General features: G+C 39.7%; 1 protein-coding gene and 1 long non-coding RNA gene across 3 annotated transcripts; one reads left to right on the top strand and one right to left on the bottom strand.

Annotated features, from left to right (window-relative positions):
* Positions 1-1,823: 1,823 nt before the first annotated feature.
* On the top strand, positions 1,824-10,232 carry wipi2 (WD repeat domain, phosphoinositide interacting 2). Of its 2 annotated transcripts, none has more exons than XM_081609770.1 (12): positions 1,824-2,077; positions 2,781-2,863; positions 3,432-3,601; positions 3,705-3,801; positions 4,545-4,642; positions 4,816-4,908; positions 4,998-5,068; positions 5,204-5,311; positions 7,178-7,342; positions 7,603-7,710; positions 7,803-7,900; positions 8,815-10,232. In XM_081609770.1, exons 1-12 carry the CDS (start codon positions 2,004-2,006, stop codon positions 8,925-8,927), a joined length of 1,278 nt encoding a protein of 425 aa, XP_081465896.1. In that variant the 5' UTR covers positions 1,824-2,003; the 3' UTR covers positions 8,928-10,232. The 2 variants fall into 2 exon arrangements, with proteins under 2 accessions (XP_081465896.1, XP_008413814.2); XM_008415592.3 differs by having other exon boundaries at positions 1,825-2,077; positions 5,204-5,317.
* On the bottom strand, positions 6,670-7,226 carry LOC103468479 (uncharacterized). The gene is made up of 2 exons (XR_534226.2): positions 7,136-7,226; positions 6,670-7,031 (listed from the first exon to the last, which is right to left on the bottom strand). It is a non-coding gene; the product is annotated as an uncharacterized LOC103468479 (long non-coding RNA).
* Positions 10,233-18,828: the final 8,596 nt, after the last annotated feature.

The raw sequence follows: 18,828 nt of genomic DNA, 5'->3' as shown, positions 1-18,828 counted from the left end.
AGCCAACGTTTTAGACAGTAATAAATCGTGATGTTCACAACATTCATGCACAAGTTTCGGTTGTTCAGAGAGAGAAATCTCATGTTCTCTAAAAGGAATACAGCAGCAAAACGTAGGCAGGTAGTTCTATCTGTGAATCTGGAAAACCTTGAATAGGCCATGCGGGCTGTGCGGGTACCATGCGCCCAACAGTCATCCCAAACCGGGTCTGCAGCAGAGCGACGATTCCAAACACACCAGAAAATCCAGAATGGTTGAAAATGACAGAAGAACAGAGACGTTGCAAAGATCCGTTCACAGTGTAGACCTCAGTTTGGCTGAAATGCTGTAGCAGGGATGTCAAACTCCAGTCCTCGAGGGCCGGTGTCCTGCAACTTTTAGATGTGCCTCTGCTGCACCACACCTGAATAGAATTAGGTCATTAGCAAGGCTCTGGAGAACGTATATACACAAAGAGGATGTAATTAAGTCATTTCATTCCAGTGTTTTGTACCTGTGGCGCATCTAAACACTGCAGGACACCGGCCCTCGAGGACTGGAGTTTGACACCTGTGCTAGTGGGATCTTAATTAAGGAAACAGAAACAAATGTTGTAGCGATGCAGTGAAGAATCATAAGGATAAAACTGTTTAAAGCTCTCGCCGCTACGGATGGTTCTCCGAGCAGGTCATTAATAGGATGTGTTAGTGTTTCTCATGAGTTTAAGAAACAGTTCTAACCAAAATGCTGCCCTCTGGTGTTGAACATGAGGATTGCTGATCATGTTTTGAACATAAACCGAAACTTCTTGTACATTTAATTATTTAATTATCACGCGTTAAATTATTCTGAACGTGTTTTACACATACACATGCACAACACAAGTACTGCCAAACATATTTGTGTTTTTATATAGTCCGTTGTAATTTTTGCTTTAATCTACTTTCTCGTTTAATATTTTAAAACTGTTTAGTGAAACCAAAATGTTATGTTTTTATTTATTTGTTTCGGTTTTTCACTTTCATTTTATGCTGGTTTTCTTTTCTTTTTGAAGAAAAGAAGTTTGCTTTCACAATTTGCTTTCATTTGCTTTCACAAGCAAATGACGAGGATGATTTTACCTTAAAATGCTTAGTACTAAAAAAAAAGGGATGATCATTTTTGACATTAAGTTATATTTTAAAAAGTATTTATTTTTGCAATGTGGACAAAGCACATTTGTTATTTTTTTTATGTAGTCAGTCTTAAAATGTCATTCATGCAAAAATGTTGATAAATAAATAAACTGACTAATTAATTAATTAATTACAAATAAATGAGTGCTTATCCTACTCTGACCCTCTAAATGTAATCGATTTTCAAGGTGTGTAAAATCTGTCCTCATGACTCAATTGAATTGAACTTTATTGAAGGATCGTGTTTCAAGGATTTATCAGCAAAGACGCCAACCAGTCTGTTTGTGGATTAATAAAGTCTAAATATAATATAGTTATGGGCTGATTTTAAATGACACATCAAGAGCCTAACACATTTTCTAGTCCATTGTCCACCACAGATTAGGAGGATTTGTGTGATTAATGTTGGACTTTGTATGCATTACTATCCATCCTAAAACTCCTATATGTGACGGACGGTAGAGGGCGCTGGTAGATCCACACAAATTACGTTACAGTATTATATTTTCGATAGAGTCATATTTGTAATTCCTCCTCTTTCTGTTTTCGCTGCTACAACACAGAAGTACATTCTGAATTTCGCAAACGGTTTACATTTATTTTTTTTAAGCTAGTTATTGACACTTTGTGACGTTGGCCCTTTAAGGGAACTAAGCGCCGCCTTCCACTGAGCATGCGCGCAGAGGGTGAGCAACATCCCCAGTGAAAAACAACAACAATCAGAACAGCGGGGCTGGAAACGGAGATGGCCCCGTGAAAACGCAACACTTATACTTATTTCATTGAAACAATTCCAGTCCCTTTGCTGCTATTTTACCAGAAACTTTATATGTCGACTGTGTCGAGCCCATGAACCTGGCCAGTCTGAGCGGGGATGCTGGCGGAAGCCAGCTTCTCTTCGCCAACTTTAACCAGGACAACACGTAAGGCTGGGCCGGGGTGCGAGTCCGGGGATGCAGCGGCCTGTGGGAGCTTTCAAGCTAGCGGACGTTAGCTCAGTTTGTAGCTGCCAAGGCTGGGTGACATGTGTTTATGTGAAACATTCAGGACGGGGTTTCTCACTGTAAAATTGAAAGCAGCAGCCAGGTTGTTAAGGAAAACATCCATGTAGGATTTTAATTCACTGGAGACTAGCTTAGCTTGTTAGCTAACGTGATGCTGTAATATCGGGACTAACTTTAGCCACAATACATCGAAGTTAGCCTCCACAGGGATTACTAGGGTGTCTAGATTAAGGCTACAGATGTTATTCTCTACCCGTAAGCTAACGTATGTAAAGTTATAATTATGTGGCGTGTTTCAGTCGCTCTGATGATGAATGACCCAACATTTTCAGGAGCTGTTGGATCTAGTCTTGAAACCCGAAAATGCTCACGGCATTTGCATTCGTTCATATTAGGAAATGGGAGAACTGTCAGCGGGGGTTTGTTCGGCTGAATTAGCAGCGGACAGGCACGGGTGATATTGCAAAACCGCCTCAGTCGGGTGACAAATGTCGCAGTGTGACAGCTAAGTCAGGCGTATCCAGTGACACAGAGACGGTGGAGCTCCATGCAGCCTCTGTGTGCCGCTGATGCAACGCTCGGTCACTTACTGCTGTCTGTCCTCCTCCCGCTGTTCCTGCAGGTCCTTGGCTGTTGGCACCAAATCAGGATACAAGTTTTTCTCCTTGTCCTCCGTGGACAAATTGGAGCAGATATATGAATGTAGTAAGTATTGTGGGAACTCTGTTCTTTCTTTCTTTCTTCTTCTTCTCCCCCCCTCTTCCAGGCAGTATTTCCCAGCAGGTCATCATTCATCACACTGCTGCTCAGTCACATGTTTGAGTAGTTGTATGTAATGCAGTTTGTCTAGACAGAATTGAATCACCTACCCATTAGTAGTTTTTTATTTTAACTAAAATATTAAATATATTGTAAATCTATGCTTTAACATCAGGTACTTCCCTTCTTTTTAGTTTTAAATTGCATTATATGCATTTTTTTTTACATCACAACCAAAATTTCCACTGAATTTTTCAGAGTTTAAGTGATAAACCAACATAGTGTAGAAACATCAGACTCGATTTTACTTTATTCCTACTACAAAATAAATATTTTTAAGTATCTTGTGTGTAAGCCCCATTTACTCTTGACGCAACTAAATAAAGTCCAGTGCATCTAAACGCTAACTCTGAAGAGGCAGCTTTCCCAAACTAAGGGTTGTTCTTGTTTCCGTTGCCATGCGACGGAGCGGGCGCCGTGCGGTAATGTTTTTTCTGTGCGTCCGTCTCCGCAGCCGACACGGAGGACGTGTGCATCGTGGAGCGCCTGTTCTCCAGCAGCCTGGTGGCCATCGTGAGCCTGAAGGCGCCCAGGAAGCTCAAAGTCTGTCACTTCAAGAAGGGAACTGAGATCTGCAACTACTCGTACTCAAACACCATACTGGCTGTGAAACTGAACAGACAGGTAGGGGGAAATAAAAAATAACAATACGGTTAGTTTACTTTTGTTTTTGGGGGTGAGGGAGGGTTGTCGGATCTTGTTGACGTCGCCGTTGTCTCCCCCGCAGAGGCTGATTGTGTGTCTGGAAGAGTCGCTTTACATACACAACATCAGAGACATGAAAGTGCTGCACACTATCCGAGAGACTCCGCCCAACCCGTCAGGTCGGTTCGCAAAGCTGGATTAAAAACGTATCGATTCAGTTTGCGGTGGAATGAAAATGGATCGGTTCTCCTCCATTAGAAGTTTACGAGAATCTGTTGGAACCAGGAACTGACGTGTAATTTAGGGTTGCTGCTAAAAAGCCACCTGTAGGGACACAGATAGATGAATACATTATCCTCAGATTGCTAAAGGGACTTCTCTACCCTCTGATCCACTGTCAGAATCTCCCCCCAGAATCTTTTTTTTTATCAAACTTTTTCCTTCCACTAAACTTTCTATTGGCATACTTGCATACAGAACTCTGCAAACTGTCCACGTCAGTCCATAACACTGAAATAACATCTCTAAATTTATTTATTTATTATTATTATTATTATTGCTCTTAAGAAATATTCAAACTTTAGTGAAACTGAATGTTGGATATTTTGAAGTATTTTTGGTCCAAGTTTTTGTTCAAATATCTTAGTAGATTTAAAATTAGACAAAACTAACTCATTAGTAACTTTTCAGGAAAATATTAGGAGCTTGTTTTAAGTCAATAATTCCTTAATATTGATGAAAAACTACTAGTTATTTGTAAATTAATCTGCCAGTGCAACAAGACATTTCCCACTCATAATATCAAGACGTAGCCCTAGAAATTAAACCAAAAATACTCAGTAGGGTTTACTTATAACTTATTACCTGCTTCCGGTTTTTCTGTAGTTCAGTGTATTTATTTATTTTTTTTGCTTCTCTGCAGGACTGTGTGCTCTCTCCATCAGCAACGACAACTGTTACCTGGCATATCCGGGCAGCGCCACGATAGGGGAGGTCCAGGTGTTCGACACGGTCAACCTGGTAGGGGGAACCGACCCGGCTCAAGCAGTTTGTTTTATTGTGGCTGAAATATTTACAAGCGCTTCTTATCTGTAACGCTCGCGAGCCCAGACGGCATCCGTTCAGTTTGGGTCTCTTTTTTTTTTTTTTTTTGTCAGCCTAAAGTAAACACGGGCATGTTCTGTTTTCCTCAGAGGGCGGCCAACATGATTCCGGCTCACGACAGCCCCTTAGCGGCGTTGGCGTTCGACGCCAGCGGCACCAAGCTGGCCACGGCTTCAGAGAAGGTAATTTGTCTGACAGACAGAGGGAGACCTTGTGTGTTCGCTTCCTTCTTATCTCAGCCTGCGTCTCGTGCGTTTCACTTCCCCGTCAGGGCACGGTCATCCGCGTCTTCTCCATCCCAGAGGGACAGAAGCTGTTTGAGTTCCGGCGAGGCGTCAAGAGGTTAGAGCACGACTGAGACGCCCGAGCGTTCTGCTGGTTGGGAAGTGAAAGAGGAGTCGAGCCCAGGCCGTGTTTCTGCGTCTGCGCGTGTTTCCATTTGCTGAATGTGTGTGTTTTGTATTTCGTTGTTCTCAGGTGTGTGAGCATCTGTTCGCTGGCGTTCAGCATGGAAGGCCTGTATCTTTCTGCCTCGAGCAACACAGAGACGGTCCACATTTTCAAATTAGAGACGCAGAAGGAGAAGTATGTGTAAGTGCCCTTTTATTTTTCTCTCTCTCTGTCCATTATTTTAACTAGAGGTGTGCCGATCGATCGGCCACCGATCATAATCGGCCGATTTTCCTGAAAAAGTGCATGATCTGTGATCGCCGATCATGGTCTCTTGTTGCTGATACCGATCACCTGCATCTCATTTCTCAACCTGCCTGTGCAGCTGGTCTCCTCTATCCTTCACACTGTGCAAACGCACAGCAACAAATACTAAGCGATGTGGAACTATAACGCACTGAGTGAATGGGGAAGTTTGCATGTTGCAGTGGAAAATTGAAGCAGGTCAAAATGCATCAACACAACGAAGCTAATACGGCATAAAAACAATGACATACTTGACGGAGTTTGGATACATCGAGGCTCACTGCAGTAAAAAAGACACATGGAGGATCAGATAGCAGGTAAAGCAGCGCACAGCTACAAACACTCACCCGGATTAGCATGACGGTCAGAAAGCTAAACAAATAACCCGCAAAATTATTTAAGTCTTCGAGCTGCGATGTAAGACGCTGGTTCTGCTCTTGATGTTGAACCGCTGTTGCGCGCTACAGGTGCGTAACAGCACCTGTAGCGCTGCGATGTAGTCATCAAATATTGATGAATATTTGACAGACGGAGCGCCGCTTCTGCTCCACCTGGTAGTGACTCTGACACCGAACCTCTACTTAAAGCTGCGGCATCTAACTTTAAAAAATAAATTTTACATACGTATTAAAACTTTCGCTGTCCTAACATGAGACAGATAATCTCTAAAAAAAATAATTGATCTCCTCCCTGCTCTGCATAATTACTCTACTCAGTCAGAAACAGCCACTCAGAACTAGCAGTAATCAGCTAGCCGCCATGCTATCAGGAAGTTTTCATTCAGTAACTCAGGATTGTTGATTGTAATGGATCCTGTATTTGCCTTTGAATGTTACGTTTTATACTTGAATTTTTTGACAATGTTGAGAGGTTTTATTTTGGCTCTTTGCATTATTTGGCCTCTTCAGAGCCTTCATATGTTATCAGTCTGTTAAAGATAGTATTACTGATAGCAGTACAATTTGCACAATGCCTGTTTTGTTTAGTTTTCTTCTTGGAAAAAGTTATTAAAAACATGTTTTTGTCTAAATTAAGGTGAATTTATGGTTCCTTTTTTCATATAATGTAACCGGTAGTGCTTATGATTAAAAAAATAATAATTATGTGATCGGCCCTCCTGGGTGATCGGAATCGGTATCGGCAGGAAAAAACCTGATCGGCGCATCTCTAATTTTAACCCTTGGAAAGAAAACACAGTGCCTCCTGAATGTTTCACCATTCAGTTAATTTACAGCCACACACCTCAGAAAGATGATTAGTAGTCTTTATTATTTTTTATTTTTCTACATGTAGAATCTTAAACCTGTCATGTGCATCACTCAGTGAACTCTTTGGTGGTCTTTACTAAATTTGCACATGTGGAAACTCGTGTTTATCCTCATTCTTTCCAAAGCTACGTCCAGCTCAGTCAGAATGAATGGAGAGCATCTCCAAACATCAATTTCCAAATTGCCTTGCCTCGTTTTACTTTGACTAGGCTTTTCTCACACATAAGCATGTTTTGATCATTGAAGCTGTGGTTTTGTATGTTTTGGGCCGTCGTGCTGCTGAACGATGACTTTTTGCCTCAGTTCCAAGTTTTTTGCAGCGTCTGACACGAAACGTGATGCTGTCAAGTAAAATAAAAAAAAGAAAATCACAGATCACATAAAATCCTTATAGATTATAGCAAAAATTTCAAATAAACATTTTTGCAACAAACTATAAACATACCTCGTGTTCTCTGTTTTGTTTTTTTTTTCCCCCCCGCTCCAGGCCGGCGGAGGAGCCGACGACATGGGGGGGCTACTTGGGGAAGGTGCTGATGGCGTCCACCACCTACCTGCCTTCACAGGTCACAGAAATGTTCACCCAGGGACGAGCTTTCGCCACCGTACGCCTGCCCTTCTGTGGACACAAAAACATCTGCGCCTTAGCCGTGTGAGCACAAACGAAAGTTTCATCTTCAGCCTCTTTTAGCTGCTTTGAAAGCAAATCTGATCGGTTACTATAATTTTTGAAAAAAAGCATCTGTAAAAGAGATGACTGACTTCCTTTTCTGATCCGCCTGATAGTGTAAGAGCTGAAATGCAAACGAGCAGGGAAATGACCCAACTACTCCGTTTGTGTGTGTGTGTGTCTGAGTGAGCCGCAGCAGAACGCTCAGCGGGTTTCTGACGAGTCTCCATTTTCTAAACCAGGATTCAGAAGATTCCCAGGCTGCTGGTGGCAGCGGCCGACGGATATTTATACCTGTACAACTTGGACCCTCAGGAGGGGGGGGAATGCACGCTCATGAAGCAGCACAGGTGAAACAGAGGCTGTCACATCCAGCAGACTGTCGGAGTTTTTTTTTCTGTTTGTTTTTTTTTTTTTTTACATTTTTCTGTTTCTTTTTCAGGCTTGACAGCAGTGCTGAACCTCCCAATGAGATCCTGGAGCAGGTCTCACATGATCGCCCCCTTGTGGCCCAAACCTACAGTGCCGCTGTCAGTAAAGGTAATTTAGAAATCTGCAATTCACTCGGAACTGTTTTTAATTGACATTTGATGCCAGTAAATGCCTTGAGAATACACCAGAGATGGGATGAGATCAGACGGTGGAGCTCTGTGTAAAAACAAAGACGGATCGTAGCTGGAACTGTGTGACAAAATGTAGGAGGAATAATTTATCTTGTACTTTTATGCTTGAAGCACAAATGCGCACACAAAAAGTTTTGGTAATGTATATAACATTGTTTTTCACACTGAGATTTAGAAAAATCCCACCTTTTCTAGAACATGTGTTCATTTATTTTCCACTGCTTTTTCCACAGTTCAAATGATTTGTCACGATTAATCGATTTATTGAAACAATGTGAACTAATTTAGTAATTGATTCATCGCTAACTGGAGTATAGGGAATCAAAAAAGGCCACTTGCTGAAATATTAACACAATCAGAGCAGCAATTAACTCAAAATTTACTAAAAAAAAATAAATTTTGCATTTGAGATAAAAAATAAAAACTTTCTGTAAATTTGTTCTACCTTATTAAGCACACCCTGCTATGTAATAATTAATCTACTAATCCAAGAAATAATCAACAGATCAATCCTCTGCTGTATTGTTTATGTTAGAAGTTGATCAGTTGATCATTTTTGCTAAAAATGATCAACTGATCACTAAATGAATGCTGTGTTGTTGCATTTTAGATATTTTCCTTTGTAAAAATTGAATTATTCAATTGCATCTCTTAATGTATTTCTAATATTGTATTAAAAACGCCTTAAATATAAATACTTCCAAATCCGCTGAATTAAAAAAAAACAAAATAGAAAAAAAAATTCTTATCCGATTGCGCAGGGTAACTTCAAAATGTGCAAAGCTGTTCGTCTCACTTGTCCCGATTGCGTCCGATTCCCTCGTCTCCTAGGTTACTGCGAAGAGCAAGGCGCGGTGGGAGGGGCGGGTCTGGAGGAGGACCTGAACGACCTGCGCCTGGAGGAGGAGAACGAGCAGCCGCCGCTCATCCTGGAAACCGACTGACCCCGACAGAACCCCAAACCCCCCTCCTGACGTTCAGAGGCCTCCTCTGGTGCTGCTGTGAAAACACCAGACACGACCAGGGGCAGGGACGGGATCAAAGGCTGGGGGAGGCGTTCAAGGACCTGCCTTTCAGTCTGTCTGTCTGTGCGTTGTTCTGTCCACATACCAATCAGTTTACTGTCCTGCCCCCCTCCCCTCCTCTCTCTCCACCCGGCCTCCGTCCCCTTTAGTTTGCCTGTGCGGGTCAGAATCTGGAGCTTTTTGCATGTACATGTGCCAACTGCTACGAAGCAGAGCAAAGACAAACCATGCTTCATTGTGAAAATGAGCCCCCCACCCTGTGAGCGTGGTCAAACAGAAAGAGTTAAAAAAAAAAGAAAAAACACAATGTAGCCGTGTCTCATTTGGTGGACACCTATATAAATGCACTGTGTACAATGAAAGTGATTGTCTAAGTGCCTCTCTGTTCTTTTTTTGTTTTTATTTCTGTTTTGAAGAGGAGGACATTTTTAAAAATACGTTGTCAGCAGGCCGATGTTTCCTGATCGTCTGGCGCGGCATCCGTCGGGTTTACCAATTTTTATTTTTTTTTCTTAAAAAGGAAGATTTGAAAACTCCCGACTTGAGACGTTTGTGTGCTTAGCTGAGACTTAACCTGTGTGTGTGTATGTGCGTGGGGGTGTGTGTGTGTGTGTGTTGGGCATGTACAATAGCAAAACATCTACCCTCTTTCCATCATCCAAGCTCCTTCTCTTCTGCACACATCGGTTGATTCCTCTTTTCTTTTCTTTTTTTTTTAATGACTGATGATATTGTTGGTTTTATAAACAAGAAAAAAAAAACTTAGCTAATCAAACCCAATGATGTGTCGTGCGTATGCAAACATGCATGGTGTCGTTGACGTGCTACTGTGCCCACCCATCGCAGACATACGAGCGGAGAAAGACAGTACGGACTCTCCTCCTTCATCCTAATCTGTATCTCTATACCTTACTAGATGTGGTCAGATTATACCGCCCTCTCCTCCCCCAGACGCCCCTCGCTGGGGGTCGAGGGGTGAAAGTGGATGTTTGACCATAAGATGGGAAACGATGGACTGAAACTTTGATCTGAAAGTCGGGCTGAGCCTCGTCATCCGGTCCAGGATGCTGCATGATTCCCAGTTTAATCCTTTAGCGGTCCCACCCCCCTCTACCAAGGATTAGCCCCGGGATTATGGAGCAGCAGACATTTTCTAATGATTTTGTACAAAATGTAAGACGTTCATCTGAAGGTAAAATGAAAATAAAATTCTGTATTGATGTATACGAGACATTGCTTTTCTCTTTCCTAAACTAAAGATTTCAGAGTTTCACCTCCATTTTACTGCTGAAAAAATTTTTAAAACTTCTGAAACATTCAAACATGCTAAAGTTAAGGGATGAAGCAATTAATCAGATTAATTGTGGTTGTTAATAGGCTCTTGAAAATGTCAAATAATTTAGCAGTTGATTGTTGTGGCTTTTTTTTTGAAGACAAAATGTAATTTGTTGAAAGAACAACATAGAGCAAGTCAAAACTATTGTATTTTAAGGTAAAAAAAAAACTTCAGTCTGACAAAAAACCAAGTTGAGTTTTTCACATGTTGCTAAAAGTTATTTTTATTTTTTAGCTACAGATGCAACCTTTGCTACAAATGATCAATTGTTCACTGAAGGAATAAAATGTTTAAAGGGAACTCAATATTTTGCATTTGATGAATTTGTAGTATTAAAAAACATTTTTATACTAGAAATATAGTATAAAAATGTTTAGACTAGTAAAAAAAAAAACTTTTTACTTTATAAAAAAAAGTGGTTAACTGAAAAATGTGTAGAATCAAGTTTTTTAAATCCGATTAATCGCTTGATTATTCAAGCACTTGAATAATCGCTTGATTGATTGATTTCTCAAATAATCATTAGATGAAGCCCTTCTACAGTTAAGTCTAAAACTACTTATACTAAATATTAGGCAAAGAGTCTTTCCAAACTCAAAGACTTGAAGCTGTCACAAAAAAAACAAAACGGTGACATGCAAAAATTTGCTACGCCCTTTTTTCCCCATCTTTTTTTGGTTCTTTTTTGTTAAATTGTAAACAAAAACTGTTAAATTTGCTCATACTCTGATCTCACTGCCAAACTAATTGGTTGAATGAAACTAATTTTAAATCTTAACCTTCGCAGGGTGTGAACACGTTCTGGCCTCATTATATCGTCCTCAGTCGTAGCCAGATTTTTTTTTTAGTGAAGAGGGTTCGGCTTTAACCGGTTCGACTGCAGCTGAGAGAGACTGGGAGGAACAGCAGCGCTGCATGCCAGAGGAACAAAACATGAACCTCCATGCATGTTGACGAAGTCACACGTATTGTTCTCGGGGTAGGTTAAAATGAAATGACTCAAGTTATTTTATATTAAACATCAGCCTGAAATGGACATAATGGTCTTTAATTTTGCTTTTTTATTGTATAATCTTGTAGAAACTGCAATTTATTAGATGTGACAATTCAACCAAGATATATGTACTGTATTTGTTTCTATGCGTCTCGTTTGTGTGAATTACAGTAAGAAATCGCAACAGCTTCATAAATAATACATATTTTCTAAAACTTATTTTGTATTCGTTGTAACTTGTCTTTAATTCATTCCACTCTTCTGAAGTTGACCTCAAAGTCACAGATCACTCGTTTTTTTTTTGTGAGAATATGAGGAGAATACGTTTTCCTGAACAATGTACATTTCTCATGTTATCTTAGACCTGGTCGGTAGCTGCATTTCCACGTTTAATGTGTCCACTATTATGAAAAATCATTGCTTAGCCTGTAAAAGTGCCTCTCTAGCTTGTAAAATCTACCAGATTATGAGGACGTCCCATCAGATTCAGTCTTGAACTCTGACCTTTCCAAAACCTCTAACATTTTTTTTGCCCTTAATTTGAATGTTCAAATTTAGGTTCAGTCGGCCCAGATAATGATTCTGCCTCCACCGTTTGTTCGTCGCTGCTCTTTTGGAGACGCTCAGTGTCGTATTTAAAGTCGTGGGAGATTCCACCCCGACTCCTGGAAGTTTTATTTCAAAGAAAACACTTCTTTTCTTGTAATCCTCCTCTCTGGTCCAGACGTTCGTAGAAAACGAAGCGTTCACGTCGGGAATTCCTGCAGTTCTTCCTGCGTTGCTATCAGGTTCCCGGACCGGTTTCATTCCTGTCTTGTCATCTGTTCCAGAGGAACATAGCATGTTTTGTGAAGTACCTGTTGTCCTGTATCATCTCCATTATTTATGATTCTCCTCATTGTGCTGCTGCACAAAACACAATGTGATATTTTTTTGGCTCTTTGAATGTGCAAAATGATCGCCAGCGAGAGATCTACTTCAGAGTTGAGTGGATTTTTTTTCTATTCCTCTCCTGACTGATACGTTTGTACAAAGCAGTCATTTTGATCCTGTGTGACCTCTGCCAGTGAGGATTTCACAGGATGAAAACGAGCAAACGTCACCAAATTCATACGTCCATATCAGCAAAAAACATAAAACAAAAAATAAAATATTAGATAAAAAGTGTAACATTGATGATGAAATACGCTGGTGTGAAACTGTCTAGCTAAACGCTCTCATTGAGAAATAGCTGGAAGAAACTCCACATTTTTTTTTTTGCACTTTAAATAGAAATCACATTTTTTTAAAAGCTGCAACTTACAAAAAAAAAGCACCAATTTAACTTCTAAGATGACATCAGAAATAGTGAATAAAGGATATCCAATCAAAATACAAACAAGTATGTGGAAAGAAGAGAAATTCACTGGAACTCCATGAGATGCTTTAACACAGTTGCCGGTTTTCACGTCACAGCAACGTTTTGAAATGATAACTCAAAAGTTCCGTCCTTTTTATTTAAAATCACAAAAACTTCCCATTATGCAGAATTATTCTACGACAAACAGCTGAACGTAAGGCAAACACATTGTATTGTTATTTCAGCCTTCCCTGTATGCATATGTTCTGCCACGGAGCCTCGGTCTGCAGTGTAAATATGCACGTTATGTTGCATCGGCTGAGCAAACAGATGTGTGCAAAATGTCGAAGCCGGATCATTCTTCTCCTGCGAGAGCAACAGCAATATATATTTCCTGTTGCATTCTTTTTTTTTAACCTGAACTGTGTGTGAATTGCACTCGAACCTGTGTGTGCAGTCTCATAGATATCATTCTGAGATTTTTATTTTTTTTTACTCGACAAGCCACTTTACAGTCCAGATGCTACTTCACTGGGAACTATGGTTTTAAACATGCAAGCACATGGAAAAAAGAGGCTTTCACTTTTGCATCACTTGCAGTTAAAATACTGGATAAAAACACTTGTTTTCTTTTGCTGCCTGGAGTTAAATCAGGTCAAACTTTTCTTGTTTTAATCCAGCTAGAAACAGTAAAATTACTTCTATGTACTAAATACAACAATAATGAAAGAGTATTTTCAAAACCACAACTTTAGGAATGATTACTATGTCTTCAAACAACGAGGGAAAGCCCAGGATGATGATGTCATGACTTTGGAAACTTCCGGCAGGTTACGTCTGCGTTAGCAGGAGCTACAACTGGAGCACACTGCTTACTGGTTTGACACGATGGGAAGGTAATAGTTGTAAAAGTAAGTATTTAAAAAAAAAAAGAAAGAAAAGTAACATAGACATGACGGGAAGGAGGCAGGTTCTGTGACCCTCGGAGAATTTTGTTTTGCTCCCAAATGTGCGAATAAACCCCAGAGTAAAAGCTAAAGACTTTGTGTCTTTGCTAGCTGAAGCTGGATAGACCGAGTTATTATCCACAGCGAATCGTTTCTTCGAAGAGGAAGCCATTACTCTCAAAATAAACAGAAAAACGACCAAGCTACTGGGACACCACGAACATTCCATCATCTACCATCACCTGCATCCTTCGAAGGACGCACCCTCGGATTCCTCTACTTCCTGGTGTTGCACCAAAATATGTCATGTCCACTAGTGATTCCCGTTTGAGAAAAGAGAATATATGAACGTAACATTGTTTGCTTAAAAAAGAAAAGAAAAGGAAAGCTGCATACCAAATTTGTGCGCCCAAATAAGCAAAAAACAAGCATTACAGAAAAAGTGTAACATTGATTAAATATGCTGGTGTACAGCTTTATAAATAAATGGTAACTGAGACATAGCTGGAGGACACTTCATATGTTTTGAGGTTTTTTGTATTTTAATTGTATTTATTAAATTTTTACCAGCTGGGTTGGGGACTGCTGTTGGAAATTAGCACATAGAGCTAATTTCCTAGTACAGTGCATCTTTCCTCTTGTGGCTAATGTATATTTTGTCCCTGTTTCAAATAAATAAATTGCAATGTAAAAATCAGACACAATGCAAAATAACAAGGCACATTTTACATCAAGAAAGTACAATTTAACTTCTGTGACGACAGCAGAAAAGGTACATTCAATCAAAATACAAACATGTTGTGAAGGAAAAAAGGAAAGGAAAATTACTATAAAAAGACCTTTCCATTATTTATGTACGACTTAGTGACCTTCAAGATGCTACACCTGGCCATAGTGACTTTTAGAGAATTTTTTAATGCACCATACTGCTCACTGTTCATGGTTGCAAAATAAAAACTAGGTCATTGTTCAACCAGTGGCATGTGTGTCATGGTTTGTAGAAAAATGCTGCTTCAACTACATCTATTTCAAATGGTTTGCTAACATGTACAAGTAAAAGTGCCATTTGTTCTTTTCTTAAAAATATTTATTAGCAGATTGATTTTTGTTTTGTTTTTGCCCCCTTTTCAAATAACTTATTCAATGTTGGAATTTCCACTCACTGAAGGGAACAAATTCACAGTACTGACATTAAATTATTTTCACAGGAACAAAAGAAGTTGGATTCTTTGCGTTTCACAAACTCTGGAGTTTGTTTTGCTTTTTGCATCATCCCATTGAGTTTAAGTTTCGAGTTGACTCCTGTGTTTCTGCTCTTTTGTTCCGTTCATTAGAGTTTTTCCCTTTGCCTCCTTTCTGTTTCGATTCCGTGTTAAACTTTCCTCAGCACCCATGTTCTTCCCCCCCTCCATTTTTCAAACTCTCCCGTCTTCATGGCTCCAGTAATCATCCCAGTTCCTCCTGGTGGTTCTGTTTTCTTTTCCGTGCTGCTAATTCTCATTTCTCGTTATTTTTTTTTTTTTTGTAGCTCACCTTGTGCCTGCTTTTGATCTCCTACCAACAACAAGCACAGAGAGCTTGTGCTTCTCGAGTAAAAGATGAATTCATTTAAAGGTTCATTCTGAAAACATGAGATATTTCCAGCTTGTAAAGTTGTAACAAATTTACAGCCAGCAAGTTGCTCTTGATGTAAAAAATGCAGCAGCAGAGCAGGAAGGCGCTCAGCCTGCTTACTTATGACTTTATTTGCTGTCATTAAAATCAATAGCACTGCAGCTTCATCAGCCTCACCTACGCGTTCTGGCTCTTTTCCCAAACGGAGGCCGATTAAAAAATGTCATCTCCCTACCTGACTCGAGTCCACAGAAATGGTCTGTCAAACATTTCACTTTGGTTCAGGTCTCTTCGTATAGCTTCTTTGTTAGTTTATTAAAAACCTAAAGAAGGCTGTGTAAACTGTACAACAGCCTGGTCCCGACTAGCAGGAGAGAAAAAGTCCACTCAGAGGTCCAAACATTGGCACCAGCCCACCTGAAGTGGATTTAAACGAACTTGCCCTCAAAGCAGCAAGGATGCAGAGAAAACCTAATCCTCACAGATCTTCGGAGAGAGGAAAGGGAAGAGTTTGGAACCAGAGGAGAGGCTTGTGTTTCCTCCCAGATCCAGATCCTCCCAGACCCAAGTGGCCTTCTTGGGGTTTTCATACTTCCGAGGAGGAGACTCCTTCCTGCCGAGTCCCAGAAACAAATAAGGAAGATGCTGCTTTGTGCATAATTTGCACCATTTGTCTGAGACAGATGTTTGCTCTTATGTGACAAACGTCGACTGTTCTCTCTTTTTCCATCTAATGTAAATGGCAGGAGACGGAAAAAGGACAGGAGAGGAGGGAACAGAGAGAGAGACAGAGGAGAATAATTGCCGCTGATTTCCCTGAGAGCAGATCAGAGGAGTGTTGATTTTCAGTGTCAGCACTCCGAACAACACAGACAGATGTTTGCTCTCCCCAGACGCCCCCTGTAACGACTTCAAAGTATCTCCCCGCTCCCTGAACAAATCACGCCAGTGATTAGCCACCGCCAGCGACTGGCCCATTTCCACACGGAACCGTGCTTTTACTTTCAAGCAGCTCGACTCCAGGGTGGAGACTGAACAGACCCACACACACACACACACACACACACACACACACACACACACACACACACACACACACGCGCACACACACACACACACACACACACACACACACACACACACACACACACACACAGCATGCATACTCATCTCCCCTCTGTGTCTGAAACCCCCACCCCTGCTTATTGGTCATATTAAAATAACTTTCAGCATTCATTTCGCAACAACCTGGGTGGCTTAGTTCAAAAATCACTTTCTGTTTTCACATGCATGGTTGCAAAATCCTACTATTCTTTTCCTGGGTAATGCTAACATTTTTTCAACTGTTTGCAGTGACTTTCACTTTCACTGCGACAAAAAGACTGTACTGGCTGCTGACGCTTCCAGTGTGTCTGCGTGACGGGATGCAAGGAGGAAGTGGCAAAGAGAGCAGCTGAAACACGAATCGTTAAATATTAAGATGATCGAAGAAACACTCAAAATGACATTATGGGTCGTTTACTCCAAAATTTTCAGTCAAAGTGTGGTTTAAAGTTATTTAAAACAGATAACTGATTCTTTTTTAGCTTTTGGAAATGTTGAAATTATACTTTGAAAAAAAGTATAATTTTTAATTTACAGTTTAAAGAAAATGCAGTTTAATTTAAAATTACAGTTTAAAATTTACAGTTTAATTTTGTTTAGTTTTATTAACTAAAAAAAATTGCAGTTTAATTTTTAAACAGTAAATAATATTACAGTTAAATTTTTTAAAACTATTTTAAAATTACAGTTTAATTTTTTTTTTTACAGTTTTTTAACTAAAAAAAACTACAGTTTAATTTTTTAAAACTGTAAAATTACAGTTTAATTTAATCTGTAATTTCTAATTAAATTACAGTTCAGGTGAACTGTTCAGTTGCTGTGTTCAGTTCACAGCAGCTGAACATTTTTTGCTCACTTGTGAACTGAACAAAAGGTCAGGAACTGACCTTTTGTTCAGTTGCTGACCTTTTCTCTCTGATGTAATTTCATTTCTTCTCGTTTTTATGTATCCTCTTTTTTCGATTACCATATTGCTATTGTACACGTGCAGCATTTCCATAGTACACCCCCCCCCCCACCACACACACACACACCCACACACACCCACACACACACACACACATACACACAGCCAAACAAACAAACAGACATCCAGTCTCATAACCAGAAGGCGTACACGGTGAGCATCTTCATAAACTACTGCAGTGTTGAAACAATTAAATAAAGGAGCCAAAACACAATCTAAATGACAATAACATAGAATAAAATAAATCAGTTTGTGCTTTGTGACATTATAAGGACGACATTGCGCAAATTTAATAAGGGTGAGTGTGATGAGGAATGTTTGACTCAGACAAACAAAAAAAAAGTTGATAAGAAAAAAAAAAAAAAGAAACAATAAACAGAGTCTGCACGTGTGCTTATGAGCCCTGGTGCGTTCGGGTGTTAGTAAGCCGAGCCTCTGGAAGTGAACAAGTGGCCTCCATGCTGATGTGGATTTACTGAGTCCTGTAAACAGGCTGAAGAGAGCCTCCATTGTTTCCACAGCTAATGCTACAGACATGCAGCTAAGGAACCCAATCCCATAATCCTCAGTGCCGCTCTTTCCTTCAGACTTTTGCAACTGTGTCGGCCTCCCGTGCTAAAAACAATCCATTTCTGAAAGAAAGAGAAACGCTCATCTCTCCTGGTTCTTCTTCTTCTTCCAGTCCGAAGTGGTGCATGAAAACTTCAAGTGCATTTTTATATCAAACTATGATTACATGAGTAAATTTAAATCTACTCCCCAAGACTTTATAACTAGCAGAACAACTGCTATCAACCAGTTGCAGTAAATCTGGCCCTCTCTTTGCTGCGGAATTGCTTCTGAATAAATATCACAGAATCTCATTCAGATTTAACTATAGAATTTGACTAGGTCACTACAAAACCCAGTGCATTTCCAGGTCAATTTTCTGCTGCATAACCTAAGTGCACTTGACTTTAAGGTAACTTTGTTTTTAAATTATGAAATAGGACACACATCTCACAAAAAGTTCCCCGTTGTAATCATAATTATAAATACTTTGTCCCCAAATCAATTTCATCAATCGATTTGGTGAAATTGAATTATGGTAGACAATTACAGGCGTATCAAGATCAACACAAAATAAATCACAAGTACATAAAGACCAACTGGGCATTTTTTCAAACACACTACATACACGTCAAATGATTAGGAGCTTAATAGTTTCTGGGAGAAATTATTTTATTTTATTTATTTATTTATTTTTGAGATGTCTTGTTACTACTCATATCATTATCGATTTATTTTAAAAGAACTAAACATAATTATGTTGGTTAAAATGGAAGTTTGCTCCTCGTGAAAAATAAATGTAAATAAAAATAAATGTAGCTGAATTCATTTGTAAAATTCTATATTACATTTAATATGCAGCATCTATATATAAATATATATATATACTCGTGTGTATATATATATATAAACATATTGTTACAATAGTCTGTTTATAACGCATCAGTCAACTGTTTTGTCGTATTATACG

The sequence above is a fragment of the Poecilia reticulata genome, chromosome 8 (assembly GCF_904066995.2).
Source record: "Poecilia reticulata chromosome 8, P_reticulata-male-v2, whole genome shotgun sequence".
Classification (NCBI taxonomy): Eukaryota; Metazoa; Chordata; class Actinopteri; order Cyprinodontiformes; family Poeciliidae; genus Poecilia; species Poecilia reticulata.
This window is presented reverse-complemented; position numbering and strand designations above follow the sequence as displayed.

Excerpts from the sequence above, each read along its gene's own strand:
- wipi2 (XM_008415592.3), top strand. The coding sequence starts at position 2,004 with ATGAACCTGGCCAGTCTGAGCGGGGATGCTGGCGGAAGCCAGCTTCTC. Across the intron at positions 5,318-7,177 it reads ACGCAGAAGGAGAAGTATGT|GCCGGCGGAGGAGCCGACGA; the intron begins GTAAGTGCCCTT and ends CCCCCGCTCCAG. Across the intron at positions 7,343-7,602 it reads AACATCTGCGCCTTAGCCGT|GATTCAGAAGATTCCCAGGC; the intron begins GTGAGCACAAAC and ends TTTCTAAACCAG.